Raw genomic sequence first — 18,622 nt, 5'->3', positions numbered from 1 at the left:
TTCTTTGGGGTGGCTAGGGTCAGTCTGCGGAGTCCTGTTCAGACTCCGGGGAAAGGCACTGCAGCTTGGTGGGCATTGAAATCCGGGAATCTCAAACAAAGACGCTTTCTTGACCTTATGACCTGGTCTAATCTTAAAATTTAGGTTAACGTAGCTAAGTCCCTCAGAGGTCTGAAAATCCATGAACTCTGTCCCAGGGCCCTGGCTGCCCAGGGTGCTGACACGGCTGTTTCTTGGCTGGCAGGATGTTGATGAAGCCCACTATGCATATTCCTGTAAGTACCTGAAGAACAAGCCCGTGAAGGAGCTGCGAGACGACCAGTTTCTGAAGATCTGCCTGGCTGAGGAGGAGGGGCTGCTGACCATCGACATCAGCATTGACATGAAAGGGGTAGAGGGGTGAGTCCAGCTCTGTCTCCCACGCGGAGAATGGCTGAGTGCAGCTGTGCCCAAGCGCTCTCCTGCCCTCACTCCCCTAGCGTCGGAACCCCTTTGATCGCCAAAACCGCGTCCCGTGCGACACGCCTGCCACCTGCAGTCTTGGCCCTGGCAGCTCCCTTGGCACTAGCTCACATCCCTGGAGCTGTCCCGTCATAAATGTGATGTGCACTGCCGCCCTGTCAAGGGCAGCGAGGTTCACAGGTTCATTGACGCTGGCCTGGACACTGGAGCAGTTGAAATAATGCTGTGGCGTGACAGTGCTTTGCGTGGTGATCCTGGTATCAGGACAATAGGCTGTAGCGGTAACAGACAAGGCTCATCCCGACCGAGGCACCTGTAGGGCCGTTCTCCACTGCAGCAGAGAGAGGGCCCGTGAATATCGGCACTCCCCTACTGCAGTGCTCCAGCTGTTCCTACCAAGAGCGATCGCTGCACACGGGGACCTCTGGTCTCTGCAGGCTGCCCCTCGTTATGCAGACTTGGGAGCCTCTGGGCTTCCAGGCAAGTTGCTAGCACAGCCCTCGGACGAGTAAAACTGGGGCACCTGTGTCTGGCAGGCTGGCTAAGGGAATGTTGGGAGAGTTGGCTCCTCCCTGAGACTGACCAACAGGGAGCTCCCCAGCCCTTAGGAGCCACCCGTTCACCACAGCACAGGCCTCTGCCAGCAATCGTGTAATGAGGAGTTCTTACCCACGTAAAGAGACTGCAGCATGACCCAAACAGCTCAGCCACGGGAGGGTCTGTGGGGGTGACAGCCTGGTAATGATCCCTAAAATCCACTCTTTCCCGGTGCACGTTCCTCAGTAGAAGGGAAGAATAGGCTCTGATTGGGCTGTGGCTGGATGCTGGCTTCTGGGGACCTGCAGCACATCCACGTCTGCTTTGGGGGTGTGGACATCTCCTGCGTGGAAGGCTGTAGGCCCCACGTTTCCTGAGGCCCTGGCTGCTCAGCAGGTGCTGGCAGTGGAGCTGGCATGACATCCCCCTCCCTCTCTCTCCCTCACACACAGTTACGGTAGTGACCAGACCTACTTTGAGGAAATCAAGCAGTTTTATTACCGGGATGAGTTCAGCCACCAGGTGCAGGAGTGGAATCGTCAGCGCACCATGGCCATCGAGCGCGCCCTCAACCAGTTCCTCTATGTGCAGATGGCTAAAGAGCTGAAGAACAAGCTGCTGGTGGAGGCCAAGGAGTATGTCATTAAGGTGAGATGCGCTCGGGACCCACGCTGGCTCCATTGCCTGCGTTCTAGGCAGGGCTGGAATCAGCACTGGAAAGTTACAAATGTAAGAGGCCATCCTGGAGAGAGTCCTTTGACCGGGTAAATGAGGGTAATGACAAGGGGGGAGGAGTTGGGGGACAGACAGACAGACAGACAGGAACGTCTGTGAGTAAGTCTCACTCTGTCCCAAGGCTAGGAAGGAAAGAGCAACATTAGATACGATTCTAAATGGCCCTTGGACAGACAGACCATTCGGGGTCACCTGTGCTAGGGCGCTCTCCCATCAGACCTTGCACACCAGCTCTAGTCCTTCAGCACCTGGGCCAGTGTGTGTGAGATCACTGTGTTGGACGGGAGGTCTCTGACTGATGCCTGGCTCTGTGTTGAAGAAACCGCAGTCTCTTGCTGGTTGGGAATCCTGACTGCCACAGCAGTGAGCCAGGGGAATTCCTTGGCTCCGGAGCAGATTCTCTGGTGGACAAGATCCACTGCTCAAAGTGCTATGCCGGGGGCTGCAGGCCTGCGAGATTAATACAGATCCTAGTGCGTGAGCGCTGGCCCCAAAGGAGCACCCAGTAGCAGACTAGACAGATGATTGGCTGTTCTAGCTGGAAAGAGCGGCATCTCTTTAGCTCTCTTGAGCTTGTGTGTCTTGCCCCCACATCATGCTCAGTCCAGGGTGCCAGCTCCACCCTGTGTGCCTGAGGAGATGTGAAGGGGGACCTGGGCTTTCTCCCTCTCACCCCTCCCTCTTCCTGTCCTTCAGGCTTGCAGCCGGAAGCTGTACAACTGGCTAAAAGTGTCTCCCTACCGTCCAGACCAGCAGGTGGAAGAAGATGATGATTTCATGGATGAAAATCAGGGGAAGGGAATTCGGGTGCTGGGCATTGCATTCTCCTCTGCCAGGTACCAGGGCAGGCTTGCTCCTGAGTTTACATGCACTATTTTTCTGTTCCCATCGCTTCAGGGGGCCCTGTTTGTTTTGCAGAGACCACCCTGTGTTCTGTGCCCTCGTTAATGGCGAAGGCGAGGTTACAGACTTCCTCCGGCTGCCACACTTCACGAAGAGAAGGAACGCCTGGCGGGAGGATGAGCGGGACAAGAAGGTGAGCGGGGTGGGGGCTGTATTCCCAAGCTTATTACTGAAGTGGCACAGTGCACATGGGTAGCAGTGAGCGGTAAGTGATCCCAAGCCTGTCTGTCAGAGCTGGAGTCGGAAACGTATTTGCTGCATCCTGCAGATTGATCAGAATTAGGAGCAAATCTTAGAGTTCGTGAACGGGAGAGTTCTGGACCCACACCTAGTATCAGTGAGTGGAGAGGAGACATACGGGGCGTATTCTGGGGCTTAGCTGGTCGTAATCAAGTACTTCAGAAAGCAGGTCAGGGAGGGCTGTAATCCCAGCACTGCATTTGGGGGCAGAGACGATCACACGCTTGCATGTGGGATTGCTTTCATCAAATGAAGCTGAGGGTTCCTGCTCGTTGCCACTGGAAGCCTTTGGAAAAGGCTGTCCAGCTTACCAAAAGGCCACAGACAGTCCTTGCTGCCCATTAGTTACAGATGGTCGGAATCGGTCTTTCTGCTCCTGCCTGTGCTGAGGTATTCAGTGAGCTGCCATCAGCTGCCATTTCAGCCCCACAGTGCAGCAATAAGCAGCATGGCTTGGTGGAAATCAGGAAGGGCTCCTGGCTATTTCTGGCTCACGCTGTCTCCCTGTAACTCTGTGAGCAGGTCACCTCTAACCTCTCCCCAACTCAACTGAGCCATCTTGTCGCTCCCAGGGGCTGCCTGGGAAGGGCCTTGACCAGACACTTAGCCACAGCTCTGTGTGTTTCATGCTGGTGGATTGTGGTGGCAGTTAATGCCATAGGTAGTGTTTGAGGATTTGTCCTGTGTAATGGAAGCCCCATGGCCTGGACATGTGCTCAGCACATGGTGCTGGGCCGCTCTCTAGCCATTCCTGCTAACCGGCCTGTTTCCATGGAGATCTTACTTCCTTCTTCTTGCTCCAGGCCCAGGATATTGAAACTCTGAAAAAATTCCTTCTCAACAAGAAGCCTCACGTGGTGACCATTGCAGGAGAGAACAGGTAAGAGTGAAGACGGGGGCTGTGATGGGCCCACTGCAGGAGCTGCCTTGGAGATCATGTGATTTGATCTTCCTCCCTATCCCCTTGGCCATGTCTCCCCAGGGATGCGCAGATGTTGATGGAGGACGTAAAGCGGATTGTGCATGAACTGGACCAGGGGCAGCAGCTGTCTTCCATTGGGGTGGAGCTAGTGGATAACGAGCTGGCCATTCTCTACATGAACAGTCGGAAGTCGGAGGTAAATGACCTGCTGCTTGTACTCTGCCTGTGCTCCTTCCCGGTGGCCCTGACTTGTCCGGGTCACGGTGAGGATAACCTGTCTCACTAAAAATCCACCACGTCAGGCAGGTTGGTGTCTGCTGCTGCTGCATGGTGAGGGTTTGAGGCTAGAGGGGCTGTGAAGGACCCTGCTTGGCCTTCACTGAAGAGACAGGTACCATGGTGCTCAGTGGTGGTTGCCTAAGGTACATATTGGCAAGGTCTGGACTGAACCTTGCCCACTTGAGCAGATGGGAGTCGCTGCAACCCTGTCAACATGGGGAGGAACTGGACAAAAAGGTGCTAGAACTGTCCTCACCTCCTTTCTCCTGGAGTCGTATTTCTAATTGCAGCCTTTGATCCATCCTCCAGCCTGCCCTGAGCGTTAAAGGTGCTTCTGCCTAAAATGTCTCTGAGTTGGTATCACTCACGCTAAGGTAGAAGCCATGTGGACACTGGCAGCAGAGGGATAGCCTTGCTCTGCTTCTCTGATCCCTTGCAGAATGAGTTCCGAGATTACCCACCTGTGCTGCGCCAAGCTGTCTCGCTGGCTCGCCGCATTCAGGACCCCCTGATAGAGTTTGCTCAGGTCTGCAGCTCTGATGAGGATATCCTGTGTCTGAAACTTCACCCTCTGCAGGTAAGCATTCCTTGTGGGGTTCTCAGTCAGAAAGAAACGTTTCCCTGCAGGAGTGAGCCTGGGAATTCTCCACAGCAGGAACAAGGCCCTAAGCTGACCCAGCGTTACGGCCACCTGTTCTCTGGTACCTCCAGCTAGTGACTTCTCTGCTCCCTTTCTCTAGCGTTCATCTGCCTCATGGCCTTAGAGTAGACTGTGGTTCTCCAAGATAAGTGGCCACTCATGCTGAGCCCAGGGTGGAGGTACCTCTGCGAGGACCCAAGTCAGCTCACGTTTGCTATTGAACAGCTTAGTGCACACTTGCCACAGTGACCCCCTTCTCCCTTGGCAGGAGCATGTGGTGAAGGAGGAGCTGCTGAATGCCCTCTACTGCGAGTTCATAAACCGTGTGAATGAGGTCGGAGTGGACGTCAATCGAGCAATTGCTCACCCGTATAGCCAGGCCCTGCTACAATATGTGTGTGGCCTGGGGCCACGCAAAGGGACTCACCTGCTCAAGGTAAGAATGGAATGGGCTTCTGCTGCCCCTAGAGCTGACACTGCATTAAACTAAAGCTACTATGTGCAAGTCAGCATCCTGGCTGCACTCCTGGGAGGCCCAGTGTCAAGGGCCTGCACTCTTGGCGTGTCTGACAGCACTGTCCCCACGTGGCCTAGAGTGTGTGTTATTGCACTGATAGCGCACTTGGAGCTGTGTATGGGCCAGGCTCCCAGGTGTGGCTAGGAATCCTCAGCAGATCCATCAATCCTAGCAAATTCCTGAGATGGCCGTAGTGTCAGCCAAGCTATGCTGTGGTAGCAGGACGCCCGTTGGCTTTAGGAGGCACAGAGTGAAAGGCCAAGTACCTCTCCTCACCCTGAGAAGTGTGGCAGTCCTACCTGCAGGGTCGTCCTGCTTTTAGATCTTCCCTTAGTGAGGATTTGAGATGCTTCCTGTACAGTAAGGCGAGGGCTAATACAACAGGAGCTGTGTGGCTGTACCAGAGACTCTCGTGAGGCACCCTCACTGTGCAGTCTGAGGCCTCTCTTTCCTTTCCTGTCTTCCCCCTGGGCTGGGATGTCTGTCCCTTCCATGTACTGCATTGCAAAGCTAATGCTAATATCTCCTTCCTTAGATCCTGAAACAAAACAACACAAGGTTGGAGAACCGGACTCAGCTGGTCACCATGTGTCACATGGGACCCAAGGTCTTCATCAACTGTGCTGGCTTCATCAAAATTGACACCGCATCGCTGGGCGATAGGTTGGTATTAGATGGTGCTGAATGCCACGCGGTGCGAGCTGCTTGGGTTTCATACTTGAGTGACTGGGCTGAAAGAGATTTCATTCTGCAGGGACTGTATTCCCAGGAATTTTTGTGCCGCAGCCTCTCACGTCCAGCCAAGTTAGGTTATTACTGGTTATTACGCTGACTCTCTAGGCCAACTCCACCTAACCACCAGTGTGAGCAGTACAGCACTAATTCTTTGTTTGCTATGATTTGGGGCATCCTTGGTGGTGAAGACAAACCAAAGCTCGAGTCAATTCTTCACGAGTTCATGTCTTTGTAGCTTTCATCACACTAATCCATCAACACTTTTGTTTAGGTCTGGTCCTGCAGATTGATTTTTTTAAAAGCCTTTTTAACAACCCCAAATGTGGGGCAACGGCATAGCACAAGAGTTTAGCTAGCTCTTAAACTGGAAGGAAGGTTGTAGGAGTTTGTGTGGAGAAATGTATAGAGCTTAAAAATTATTTTATTAGCCACACCTCGTGTTAAATCAAAAGTGTGAGAGAAGTTTGAAACCACTTTCTAAATCTCTGGATGGTCCCTGGGCAGGTAACATGCTGTCTTCAGTGCTGGGCTGTCTCTACCCCTTCTTACTCTATCTCACCTGGTCTTGGAAGAAAGGCTCTGGGAACAAACAGGGCAGCCAGATGAACTCTTCAGTTTGGCCCCCCTCCCTGGGCGTTCTGGACTTTCCGAGTGCTGCGGTGTTGGCGTTTACCGGACACAGACCCCAGTAATGTGAATGCAGGGTCTCTTGGAGTCAGGCAAAGCTTAGGCACCCCTGAAGCAGTTTGGTACAGAGGGTTGCATTGTTAGATAACCACACCTGATTGGTATGAGAGAGCAAATTGTAGCCACAGCTCTCTGTTACAGGGCGCAAGCCCTGACATGCAGTACTCTGTTTTGATCAGACTGGCTGAAGTGCACTGTAGCGACCAGGCTGTGCCCATATGATGTGACATGGGGGTGGCTGCAGGCTGCTCTCTGCCCTTCCCTACTTCATGGTAATTTAAGAGAATTCTCATCCCCCTAAAGTAGCTTGTTAAATTTTGTTGGTGAATGTGACTAGCAGCAACACAGCAGCAGCATGTTCTGTTTAGTCGTTTTATTTTCCATCCTCAGACTTCGGAATGCTCCTCTGGCCTTCTGTAGAGTTTCCAATATGATGCATGTATTTGAATTCTTTTAGCACGGATTCCTACATTGAGGTCCTGGATGGGTCCCGAGTCCACCCTGAAACCTATGAATGGGCAAGAAAAATGGCGGTGGATGCCCTGGAATACGATGAATCCGCAGAGGATGCCAATCCAGCTGGGGCTCTGGAGGAGATCCTAGAAAACCCTGAGCGTCTGAAAGACCTGGATCTCGATGCCTTTGCTGAAGAGCTGGAGAGACAGGTCTGTGCTGGGGACGGGAGATGGGGTAGGGCTGCCTTGCAGCCCTGAACTCTTGGGGTTTGTGGCACAGGGCTGTTGTAGCCTGACCTCTGCCCTTCATGGAACACAAACATTGAACCATGCGATTGTACCAACAGGGTTACGGTGACAAACACATCACTCTCTATGACATCCGAGCGGAGCTGAGCTGCCGATACAAGGATCTGAGAACCCCATACCGTTCTCCTAATACAGAGGAGGTCTTCAATATGCTGACCAAAGAAACACCAGAGACTTTCTACATAGGTACACCTCCTTTTACTGGGAGGGCTCTCTAGGTTACATAGCTGCTGGAGGTCTGTGAGAATGATAGCCTAGTGGACACTGACTGGAATGGGTGCCAGGTCTGCAGCTTGTTGCTGTGCTGCAGAACCAGTTTGTGTAGCACTTGATGGCTTTTATCGAAGGCCACACGTTGGTCAGGGTCCAGGTAGCCTCCTAGAGGCCTGCTTGGCATCGCGTTCGGGGCACTGGCCAAGCCTTGCATGTGCCTGATGTACTTCTGGTTCTTGGGTCTCAGCCATCCTGTTTCCCCTCCCCAGGTAAAATGATCACCTGCAACGTGACTGGGATAGCCCACAGGAGGCCCCAAGGCGAAAGCTACGATCAGGCTATACGGAATGACGAGACTGGCCTCTGGCAGTGTCCCTTCTGTCAGCAGGATAACTTCCCGGAGCTCAGTGAGGTAAAGTCTCCCGCCAGCAGGCTGCTCATATGGGAAAGTGCCTTGTGCTGCCCCAGCAGCATCCTGTAGTACGTGCGTAGCTGAGGAGCCCTCTGAGAAAGGAGACCGCTTCAGGGCAGGGATTGTGTCCCCCGTGTTCAGACCACACTCAGCACAATGGCCTCCGACCCCAGCTGGAGCCTTTGGCTGTAAACATAATGTGAATACTGACTACTTTGTAACAGCCTCTTTCTAGGTCTGACGGCACCGCTTGGTTGCTGGGCAAGGGCTGCCCAGGGTATCTGACCAGGTGTGACATGGCTATGGGAGCTTCAGCTACAACTCGTTATCACGCATTCCCCTCAAATATTCAGAATGGGTTTGTTCAGAGCCTGGACTCCTCGGTTCTTTGCAGAGATGCTGCCTGTGGGGTGGGGAAGATGCGCTGATTTCACCCCCTTGTTTCTCAGTTTAAGAATCAGCAGAGACTTCCTGCTGTTAGATGTGCTGGTATTTTGGGGTCTGGTCTAAAGAGTGGCAGATCCCAGCCTGGATAGTCAGGGAGCCGGATAATCCGCAGTGCCACGGCCATGGAATTTCAGTAGAGCCCCACCTGGCTGCAGAGTTGTGCTACCGAGTCTAAAGGGGTGTTGACTCTCTTACAGCAGCATGTGGAGCACAGACAAGGCAGGCCCTGCTAGCACAGGTATAAACAGCAGCGTAGACAGGGAGGCATGCCTTAGGCACATAGATTAGTGTCCTATGTCACTGAGCCTCCAGGGCATATACCCTACACGGACTTTCTACACACCCAAGCAGCGCCTCCCACATCGACACTGCTGCTTTTAGCAGCACAGTGTCCCGCTGCCTCCCTGCTGCTGAAGCCTTTCACTGCAGTGTGCAGCTACATGCTGTGGTGTCAGCTGTGAACACAGCCTCCCTGTAACTGCAGTGTGTAGCTACATGTGTCCTGCCTCTGCTCAACACGCTGCTCGAAGTGTAGCCGGAGCCTGAGAGTTCTAGCCTCCCTAGTTGTAAAGCAAACCTCCTTGCCATGAGCCAAGCATAACTGACCTAGGGATGCTGCATTGATCAGGTTCATTCAGTCACACCTCTGTCTTTTAATTTATCTGAAGCTGCTGCGGGTGCTCTGTTACAGAACTTACCCCAGACGCCTGCTTGAATGTGTCTCCTGTGTCTAACTGCATTGTTCTTGTGCTGCCTTTGGAAATGGTTTTCCATGCAGTGTCTTGTTTTTTTGCTTCCTTAAGGTTTGGAATCACTTTGACAGCGGCTCCTGCCCTGGCCAAGCTATTGGGGTGAAGACACGGCTGGACAATGGGGTCACTGGCTTTATACCAACCAAGTTTCTCAGTGACAAGGTGGTTAAGCGGCCAGAAGAAAGGGTGAAGGTAGGAAAACAGAGTGCATCTACTCTTCCAGCTCCTGGTGGATGTCTCTAAAGAGCTGATATCAGAGGCCCAAAATCCTGCTAACTGTACTTTTCCCCAGATATCTCTATAACTACTCTTTTTCACTTGTGAGCTCTAAATCAATAGTGAATTTAGGTTGTTGCTAGCTGCCTTCTCCCAGACTGTAAATCTCCCTGGGAACTGGTGGGAACTGTGTTAATCAGTTAGCATGTTACATCGTCGAGGATTTATTGCAATCTGAGTAAAGTCCGGAGCCTGGGATGCTAGAAGGCATTCTAATGAAGAGCTGACCTTTGTCTCTAGCTCTCTAAATAGCTTGAGGAACTGTTTCTCCTGTCTGAATCCCTCACTCCTGGTTGTTTCTCTTAGCTGAATCCATTTCTGTGGCTCCTCTGAGTTACTTGGTCTCCTTCAGAACAGGGACCTGGACTGTGTTAGTAGAATCACATGGGAATAAAATGCAGATGTGCACATAATTAAAGGAGAAGGGTTGACATCTGTGCTCTCCTTTGGGATCCTTGCTGAGGGGATGAATGTTTAGATGAAGGAATATCCCGTTGAGATCTGAGGTCTCCTAGTGATCCCTTAAAGGCAACACTGTCAATTTGAACACGTTTAAAGGTACGACAACATTCCAGTTTCTGCTAGAGCCCTTTTAAACAACATGACCCGGATCTTTAAAACATGAAGGATTTTTCTGCTGCCCTGTTCATTTAGAAGGGTCTTTTGGACAAGCTGGAAAACATCCCTCCCCCCCCCCAATCACATCTTCCTGTTGTCTGTGCGCACACCTGATGGCTGCTTGCTGTCTGTTCACTTCCCCTTTCAGCTCAACTGCTACTAGGGGACACCATGAACAGAACAGTGAAGCTGACTGTGCAAAGGGCTGTGAAATGCCCAGAGAAAACACAGTGGAGAAGAGAGAGATTCTCCTCTAAACTCTTCCAAGCCTAGTCATCTGTAGGGTCATTGTAACGATAGTAGGTAAACTTTTTTTTTTCAGGTTGATGTGTCCCTTTAAATACCCGAGGTAAGCCTGCCTACCTGGTCTGCCAGTGCGGCTGCGATAGGACACTCTCTGAGTGATGGGTGCAGCTCATGAGTTGCATCTGCTGACCAATCCAATCTGCCACTCTTCCGCAGGTGGGCATGACTGTTCACTGCAGGATCATGAAGATAGACATTGAGAAGTTCAGCGCAGACTTGACCTGCAGGACGTCCGACCTGATGGATAAGAACAATGAATGGAAGCTGCCCAAAGACACTTACTATGACTTTGATGCTGAGGCAGCAGATCATAAACAGGAAGAAGACTACAAGAGGAAGCAGCAGCGCACGAGTGAGTATCCCCCTAGGGCCTTGAGAGTCTAGGGACATGGTCGTTTGCAGTCTGCCTCCGGGAAAAGAAATGTGATTGGATGTTTCTTGCAATAAAACCACTGTCCTGGGAAAGCTAAGCACCCACTTGTGTCCCACAGCATACATCAAGAGGGTGATCGCTCACCCATCATTCCATAACATCAGCTTCAAGCAAGCCGAGAAGATGATGGAAACCATGGATCAAGGGGACGTGATCATCCGGCCAAGCAGCAAGGGGGAGAACCACCTTACTGTCACCTGGAAGGTGAATGATGGGATTTACCAGCACGTGGATGTGCGAGAGGAGGGCAAGGAGAATGCCTTCAGTCTGGGCTCCACCCTTTGGATTAACACAGAGGTAAGAGCCAGGTGGAAGCGTGACTAGGGACATGAAACTGGCGGAGTCACTCCCAGCCCAGTTAATGGGCGATAAAATGCTGGCTCACCACAGGAGGTGGGCACAGGCTAAAAGGCTGACTGGTATGTACAGGCCCATGTTAGGAGTTCAGAACCTTCACGCTCACCCCAGAGGTGCTGCTCTGGGTTGCAGCAAACATTTCATACAAATTGTTCATAAAACCGAGACCTTTCCTGGCTTTATAAATCTGGTTTAGAAATGTGTTGGTATCGAAGTCTGCAAACTGTGGAAAGCCAGTGAGGCAGGGCGCAAAATCCTGAAGCATTTACTCTTCTGACAATTGCTTCTGGACTGTTTGGGAATACCTTCCAATTTAAATCACTTCCAGTTCCTGAGCGACTACTCGGCTGATGTCCTCCAACCAGCCAGCCTCTCTATTCAAATATTAGAGTAACTGTTGCCTCTGTGTAAAAGAATCCTAGAAATTAGTGTTAGAAGACTCAATGAGATCACCTAGTTCAATGATTCTCAACCTTTTCAGGTTGGTATGACCCTTTATTTTAAGTGTAAAAAAAAATGCAACCCCTTTACATTTACTTCTAAACTAAATGTAAGTAAAAAATGGATCAATGCGAAGCCTGTACAACGTGTTGTTGTGCATTTCGAGAGGCTGGCAGAGAATACTTGACCTTGAGGAGTCAGGGTGTGTGAGGAGTGAGATTTTTATTTGCTTTAGATTGATATTTTCAATGCCACGTGACTCCCTGATTGCCTTTCATGCCCTCTACCCCCTGTGGGTTGCAACCCACCAGCTGAGAAACGTTATCTAGTCCACTCCCTGCAACCACTGCAAGACAGTTTGCTGTGCTGTATTTTCCCACTCCTCATTCAGTCTAAGCAACCAAGTGCTTTCCCCACTGAGCTTGTCAAACAGAGTAAGGGTTGGTATTTATTCTTGAGACTGAAAGGGAGTGAGCTGCCCAACACTTGCACTGGTGCAAGTCGTGTACGTTAATCACACAGAGCGCTTGTTTGCAGGAGTGGGCCTCTCCGGGGAGCCAGTGTGCATGCCCTGCATTCCACTGGGTAGGTGGGTGCTCTAGACACCCTGTTGATGCTTTCTCCTGTAGCAGTTCCAGGTTAAGAGCATCTGTGCTCCCAAGGACTGAGCATGGCTCAGTGCAGTGAGGTCTGGGTTTGTTTCTGGAAGATCATGAGTCGAACTCTGAGTAAAGTGGCTCTTTCTGTGTTTGTTCAAAGGAATTTGAGGACCTGGATGAAATTGTTGCTCGCTATGTCCAGCCAATGGCATCTTTTGCTAGAGACCTGCTGAGTCACAAATACTACCAAGAGTGCAGCGGCGGAGACAGGAAGGTGAGCCTGTCAGAGGCTGCTGCATATCTGTGAGAAGCCTCTGTACGAACGCCAGCCTTTGGGTTCACGTCTGTGTTACAATAGATCAGAACAGGTGAATCTCTTCTATCGCACAGCGCTTGTGCTGATCACTTTCCAACTCTGGAGCTGAGGTAAAGCTAACTTGGGGTGGTAGAGGCCGCAGAGCTTCCGACCGTGAGAGTGTCCCCCCCTTGCTGTGCCGTTCAGAATGTCTGAAGGGCCACGTGCATGCCAGGGAAAGGAGGGCCCTGCCTCTGCACCGGTTTGACATCACATCGCAAAGGCAAGGGCAGATAGGCGCATCTCCCTCTCCAGCTCTGCTGCTTCCCCATTCTAGGGGAAGGACTCTCTAGATGGGACATTGGTGTTGTGATGCGGCCCCCCTGACACCATCACTTGAATACTTCTTGTGTGGCATTCTTTGACCTAAGCAAGCACTAATATGTCCGTCTGGTCTGAGTGGTTGCAGCGCCCAGACCTACATGCCATACTCAATGTTCTGAAATGAGCCCTGGATGAAATAATTGGATGCAGTCTGTGTACGGACACTTCTGTGGGGAGGCGTGGGTGGGGTGGAAGCCAGCACTGCACAGTTCTTAGGGCATTGGCTCGCTCCTGAGTCTTTGCACTGCCTCTCACTGCACAGGGCCTCTCAATGGAGCGTTTCTCTTTCTCTTCCCCTCTAACCAGAAACTTGAAGAACTTCTAATAAAAACCAAGAAAGAGAAGCCAACCTTTATTCCTTACTTTATCTGTGCCTGTAAAGAGCTGCCTGGCAAATTCCTTCTGGGCTACCAGCCGCGAGGCAAGCCAAGGTAAGCAGTGCATGTATGCTACTGGATACGGCTGGCTTCCAGTCGCTGCAGGGACTGCGCCCAGCCTTGTCCTGCCTGCCTCTTTCTGAGTTGGTGTGTAGCAGCAGTCCTGAACCCTGGGGTTGCTGTTGATGCCTTTGACCAGCTGGACATCGTGAGCCATGTCTCATCCCTAGGCAGGGAAGAGTATGGCTTTCCTTTGGGTACCCTCAGCAATGGCCAAGTGTTCCTGAGGCTGGGTTGGAAGCTGATTGAAGGGTGTGGTCCTCCAGTCCTGTACTATTTGAGTACCAGGGTGTGGGCAGGGAAAGCTTCTCCCCCAGTCTGAGGGAAGGAGTCACAGAACCTTGACTCAGTTAATTACGGGGGACAACAAATGAAAAACAGGGACGGTCGTGAATGTCAAAGGGCGAAAGGGAGGGAATCTGACGGGGACACCAAGCAGAGAACCCTGGACAGCGCCCACTGCTCCTCGAAGGTAGCCAAGGAGTCAGCAGACGCAGCCCAGAGGAACGCTGCCCGGATACGTGAGCGGACGGAGGAATGGAAGGAGGCCCCACAGTTGTAGAGAACCTCCTTGGCCAACCTCTCCCTGGTGGTGTAGGTGGCCGCCTTGGCCAAGGCGAGGGGGAGGCCCCGCGACTTTGGGGCGCTATGGATGGGGTGTGCAAAGATCAGAAGGTGTGAGAAGTGCAGCCAGAACCCCAGGAGGAGGTTCTGGAGGAGCTGGAATAGGGGCTGCGGGACGGGGGGGTGAACCGCGCCAGGTACACGCTCGTGCTCACTGCCCTGTGAAGAAGCCACCAGCCGTTAGCCCTGGTGGACTGTGGAACCAAGGTGGAATACAGGCTGGCCCACAGGGGTGTCTCGCCCTCGACAGGTGGTAAGAGGTCCCACCACTTGGTGTCAGGACGGGACGTGAGGGTGAGGAAATGGAGTGTGTGGAGCACAAGCGTGTGGAGATGTGCCCATGGCGTGGTTCAGAAGTGTGCTGGCTGCAGATCCCGCAGCCAGCTCAGGGTGTGCGGGGAAGGTGGTTGGGGAACTTGTGGGGCAGGGGCCCAATGAAAAGGTCCGGAGGGCCTGGGGTGAGGGGCGGGCGGGGAGCGCCCTCTCTCAGGACCTGCTCGAGGTAGGCCTGAGCTGCGGGAGGCAAGGCTGCCCTCACCTCCTGGAGTACACGCCGGGGGCTTCGAAGGGTGGAGAGCCCCATGCGCAGGCCCAGCACTTGGGGATCCTGCCGTTCCCCCCGATCATAGTCCAGGAGGTCTCTGATCCAGTCCTGTTGTGGGAGAGCAGCAGAGTCTGTGCCTCAGAGAACTATCAGTTCATTTCTCATACACCCATCCTCTCAGTATCTGGGCACCGCTGCTGTGGAATGAGAGCTGTGGTGGGTGGAGCTGTGTACTGCCGGCAGTTGGCTGTGATAGTGTGTGATGTGCTCTTCTCCCCCCTTCGTGACTTTCCAGGATAGAGTATGTGACAGTAACACCGGAGGGATTCCGATACCGGGGACAGATCTTCCCGACAGTAAACGGGCTCTTTCGATGGTTCAAGGATCATTATCAGGACCCAGTACCAGGTGACCCCCAAACCCTAATCATCAGGATTGTTTTGTCCTGCAGGAAATCAGCTAGTGGAGCAGACTAAGCAATGCAAATAGGATCAAGCATCTGTCAGCAATTAGTTAGAGGTGCCCATTACAGAGCTGGTAGCTAGTTACACAGCTGCTCCCAATTGCAGTCAGTGCTAGAGCCTCATTAGCTGAGCTGCTCAGAATAGCCCCTAATTACAGATCTCTTCCCATGGGTGTATGGAGGAGTATCACCCATGGCACACCTCAAGAACCTTTCCCAGATTCATTTAATTCTGGATTCTCTCAGTGCATTAGCAGGAATTGCTCTGGAGATGTGCTTCTGATCAGTTTGAACTCCCCCTGTGTTTTGAATCAGATCTGCTCTCTTCATCTGCCTGTTTCAGCTCTTACAGAGAAATCTCTATCCTGTGTCTGGGACCTCATCGCACCAGAAATGGTCACAGCTTTGTCCTTGTGACCTTGCCAGAGCTCAGTAGGAGCAGCTGGGCTGTGAAACACTGTCCTTTACGCACATGGCTTTGCTGATTGTAAACAAGGCTCAGAACCCAAAAGTTACACTCAGGGATCCCAGTGCTTGGGAAGCCCTACTAGAATACCAGAAAATCAGAATTGGATTTTGGTGACATTCCACGCTCTTGGCCATTGAAATTTAGATGATCAGAGCCCTTCTGCATGTGGAAATGATACAAAGAAAAACAGATCCAAGTTCTCAGTTTTGCTTTCATCAGCATAAAAGCCCTTAAGAATGCTGCGTAGAAGGAATCTTTCTGCCATGCAAGCGGTGTGGTGTGAGCTGGGCCTGTCCCTTCCGCTCGTCTCTCTCTCTCCCGCAGAGAGCAGATGCTCTTTATTCCATTGTCTGTAACCACTGAACCCTGTTTTCTAGCAGAGTAGCACCTTGCCACAAGAATTTCACTGGGATCTGTTAAAATCCTGGTTAGCAAGAACCCCCACCCCCTCCGATTTCAGAATTAAATCTCTCTCTTGTTCCACAGGTATCACCCCCAGCAGCAGCAGCAGGACCCGGACCCCAGCCTCCATCAATGCTACTCCTGCTAACATTAACCTGGCAGGTGTGTACTGGCCTCTCTTCTTGGTCAAACTCAGAATCCAGTCCACATAGCAAAGTTGGATTCTCTTCCTGCATCTTCACTTCTGTGAGCTGTGTTTTCTTGTAGATCTGACCCGCGCCGTGAACGCACTGCCTCAGAACATGACGTCACAGATGTTCAGCGCCATCGCAGCAGTGACGGGCCAAGGGCAGAACCCAAATGCCACACCCGCACAGTGGGCATCCAGCCAGTACGGCTATGGAGGCAGTGGAGGGGGCAGCAGCGCGTATCATGTAGGTGCTTGGAGTGGCTAAGCCAGGACGGCAGGGATTACAGGGAGGTGTTCTCATCAGAGCGGCACAGCTGGCCGGGCCTTATGGAAGGTGCAGCCTTCCTCTGCAGTGTTAGTTATGGGCTGCTGCAAGAGACAGCGCAGCGGTCTCCACTGGTGCGGAAGGGCTCTCTAGACCTGCAGTGTCCCGCCCTGCTGTGCGGATTCCCAGCCCTTCTTGCATGCCTCCCGGGCTGGGAACATGGGAAATGCAACGCTGGCTGTAAGGAAGGTTTTCGTCTGGCAAGGAACGTGCCTGGGGGTGGTGGGGACCCAGTGCTGAGGGAGAGGGATGCAAAACCGCATGATTGTGCTTCAGAATCCACTCTGCGGAGCTGCCCATGAAAGGGATTAGCTATGAAAATATGTGCTGAGCTTGCAGGGCATTTCAGCTGGGCGCTAATCGCCGAGTTCACAGGCAGGCAAGTGCTGCAGCTCCGGCTAGTGTCCGAGGACTGTGGGGAACAAGACGGACTTGGGCTGGAATCTCAATCCACTGCTAAGCAGTCACCCGTCTGTGTCAGCACCTGCCTGTCTTCCCACACGTGCTGCTCTTGCTGCCCCCTGTCCAGCTTGACCCACTGTGTCTGAGCACAGCTGCAGGAAAGACTTGGCTGGGTTGAAGGCAGGAAATGCCCCCTGGGAAGCGATCAGCTGAAACACTCCTCCTTGGCTCAGTGCTGCAGGCCTGGCCTGGGTGTGGAGTCTCTGAGCGCCTGGAATCACAAGTCCTTGTCCCAAAGCACTGGCTGCCTGGTGTCAGGGCTGTGGCTAGGTTCTCCAGCCAGACCCAAAGTCTCTGGGGCCAAGAACGTGGCAGGTAGCTTTCTGAGAGCACTAGGTCTGGGTACTCTGCCGAGCCCAAAGATGTCCTCTGGGGAAGCGGGAGCAGTTCTGGTGGACGGACAGCTCAGGGAGGTGGCTCCTGGGGGGTCTGACTTGGGCTAGTTCTTGAAACAGTCCAAAGAGCGCTCAGCTTGCACAGACTGTCTCCCCTCCCCCTCCAGTAACCTGGTACCCCAGCAGGCTGCTGCAGGGCTCCCCCGAGTGTGCTAACCCTCTGCTGTGGCTCCCAGCGCTTGGGGAGCCTGTGCGCAAACCTTTGTCAGACTTGTCTGCACCCCCCTGGGAAGTCAGCAAAGCCATCGGCAGCCCAATGGGTTCGTGAGATGCAGGCCTGATGCTGATCCTCCCACATTCCATGAGCCTGCGTCCCGCTCTGAAGGGTCCATTGGCCTGCCTGGATTTTTCTCTGTCTCATGCACATCGAGGCGGCTTGTGCCCCAGGCTTCCCTAGTGCGTTGTTATTTAGGTCACAGCAGACTTGTCCTTGGGCTAGCCCTCTATGCCATGAGAGACGGGGTCAGTCCAGTTCAGCTCAAACCGCCCAGATGGATCCGGTGGTGTGGACGTGCTGAGCACGCTCAGCTGGGTCTAAGGCAGCCCCGCAGCTTGCTTTTGCTTTGTCTTCCTTATCAAACGAGGCAAGGCCACTGCTTGAAGCTCTGTGTGCTTTCACCTCTGGTCGCACCCTCCGCCTGTGCCCTGCCTTTAGCATGGGCCCTGTGCAGGGGAACTGTCTTGTGACTGTCTTACCACAGTGACTGGTTCTGCCCATGGGAATTCCTGCTCTGCGGGCTAAGGAACTGGAGTGCTTTGGGGCCATTTCCCCTTTGTAGCCTGCCTGCAGGGGAGGGACGTGGGCTGTCTGATATTCTGAGCAGCCCAGTCCAGGACACTGATCTCAAGCTCTTGGAGACCCAGAGCTGCTCTGGTCAGTAGCCGTGTCTCGCTCAGCAGCTGTTGTGTCTATCGTTCCCTATCCAGTCCCTACAGAGTCCTCCTCTTGGGCTAACAAGCTGCTCCCCGTGGCAGGCTTTGCGCGTGTGCTCTGGGCTCCTGGTGTCAGCAGATCTCAGGAGTTCAGGCCCTGACCTTTCTGTGCGCATGCACTAGCCAACAGTGTCCGTCCTCTTGCAGGTCTTTACAACTCCTGCCCAGCAGCCAGTGGCCACCCCTCTGATGACCCCCAGCTACTCCTACACGACCCCCAGCCAGCCAATTACAACACCTCAGTATCATCAGCTCCAGGCCAGCACTACGCCCCAGTCCACACAGTCGCAGCCATCATCCAGTTCCAGGCAGAGGCAGCAGCCCAAGTGAGTAGCTCATGAATGGTGCTGGTTGTGTGTAGCTGTCTGCCCTCGCCCTGACTCCAGCACACGGCTCGGGGCCACGCAAGCGTTTCCCCAGCAGC

The 18,622-nt window shown here is 53.0% G+C and overlaps 1 protein-coding gene across 2 annotated transcripts in view; it reads left to right on the top strand.

Annotated features, from left to right (window-relative positions):
- SUPT6H (SPT6 homolog, histone chaperone and transcription elongation factor) overlaps positions 1-18,622 on the top strand; it is a 42,894-nt gene that overhangs the window by 21,650 nt on the left and 2,622 nt on the right. For both annotated transcript variants that reach the window (XM_067565923.1, XM_067565924.1), the window contains exons 16-36: positions 245-399; positions 1,452-1,647; positions 2,431-2,570; positions 2,653-2,770; positions 3,681-3,757; positions 3,860-3,995; positions 4,518-4,655; positions 4,987-5,154; positions 5,771-5,898; positions 7,115-7,322; positions 7,460-7,607; positions 7,904-8,046; positions 9,297-9,437; positions 10,602-10,797; positions 10,937-11,175; positions 12,436-12,549; positions 13,261-13,385; positions 14,855-14,967; positions 15,978-16,055; positions 16,161-16,327; positions 18,346-18,524. In XM_067565923.1, the coding sequence (XP_067422024.1) occupies positions 245-399; positions 1,452-1,647; positions 2,431-2,570; positions 2,653-2,770; positions 3,681-3,757; positions 3,860-3,995; positions 4,518-4,655; positions 4,987-5,154; positions 5,771-5,898; positions 7,115-7,322; positions 7,460-7,607; positions 7,904-8,046; positions 9,297-9,437; positions 10,602-10,797; positions 10,937-11,175; positions 12,436-12,549; positions 13,261-13,385; positions 14,855-14,967; positions 15,978-16,055; positions 16,161-16,327; positions 18,346-18,524 (3,107 nt within the window). The remainder of the gene's footprint in view (positions 1-244; positions 400-1,451; positions 1,648-2,430; positions 2,571-2,652; positions 2,771-3,680; positions 3,758-3,859; positions 3,996-4,517; positions 4,656-4,986; positions 5,155-5,770; positions 5,899-7,114; positions 7,323-7,459; positions 7,608-7,903; positions 8,047-9,296; positions 9,438-10,601; positions 10,798-10,936; positions 11,176-12,435; positions 12,550-13,260; positions 13,386-14,854; positions 14,968-15,977; positions 16,056-16,160; positions 16,328-18,345; positions 18,525-18,622) is intronic.

The sequence above is a fragment of the Emydura macquarii genome, unplaced genomic scaffold, assembly GCF_026122565.2.
Source record: "Emydura macquarii macquarii isolate MOO-44397 ecotype Brisbane River unplaced genomic scaffold, CSIRO-AGI_Emac_v2 contig_2699, whole genome shotgun sequence".
In the NCBI taxonomy this organism is placed as follows: Eukaryota; Metazoa; Chordata; order Testudines; family Chelidae; genus Emydura; species Emydura macquarii.
The sequence above is the reverse complement of the archived record's forward strand: the minus strand, read 5'-3'. Positions and strand labels throughout refer to the sequence as shown.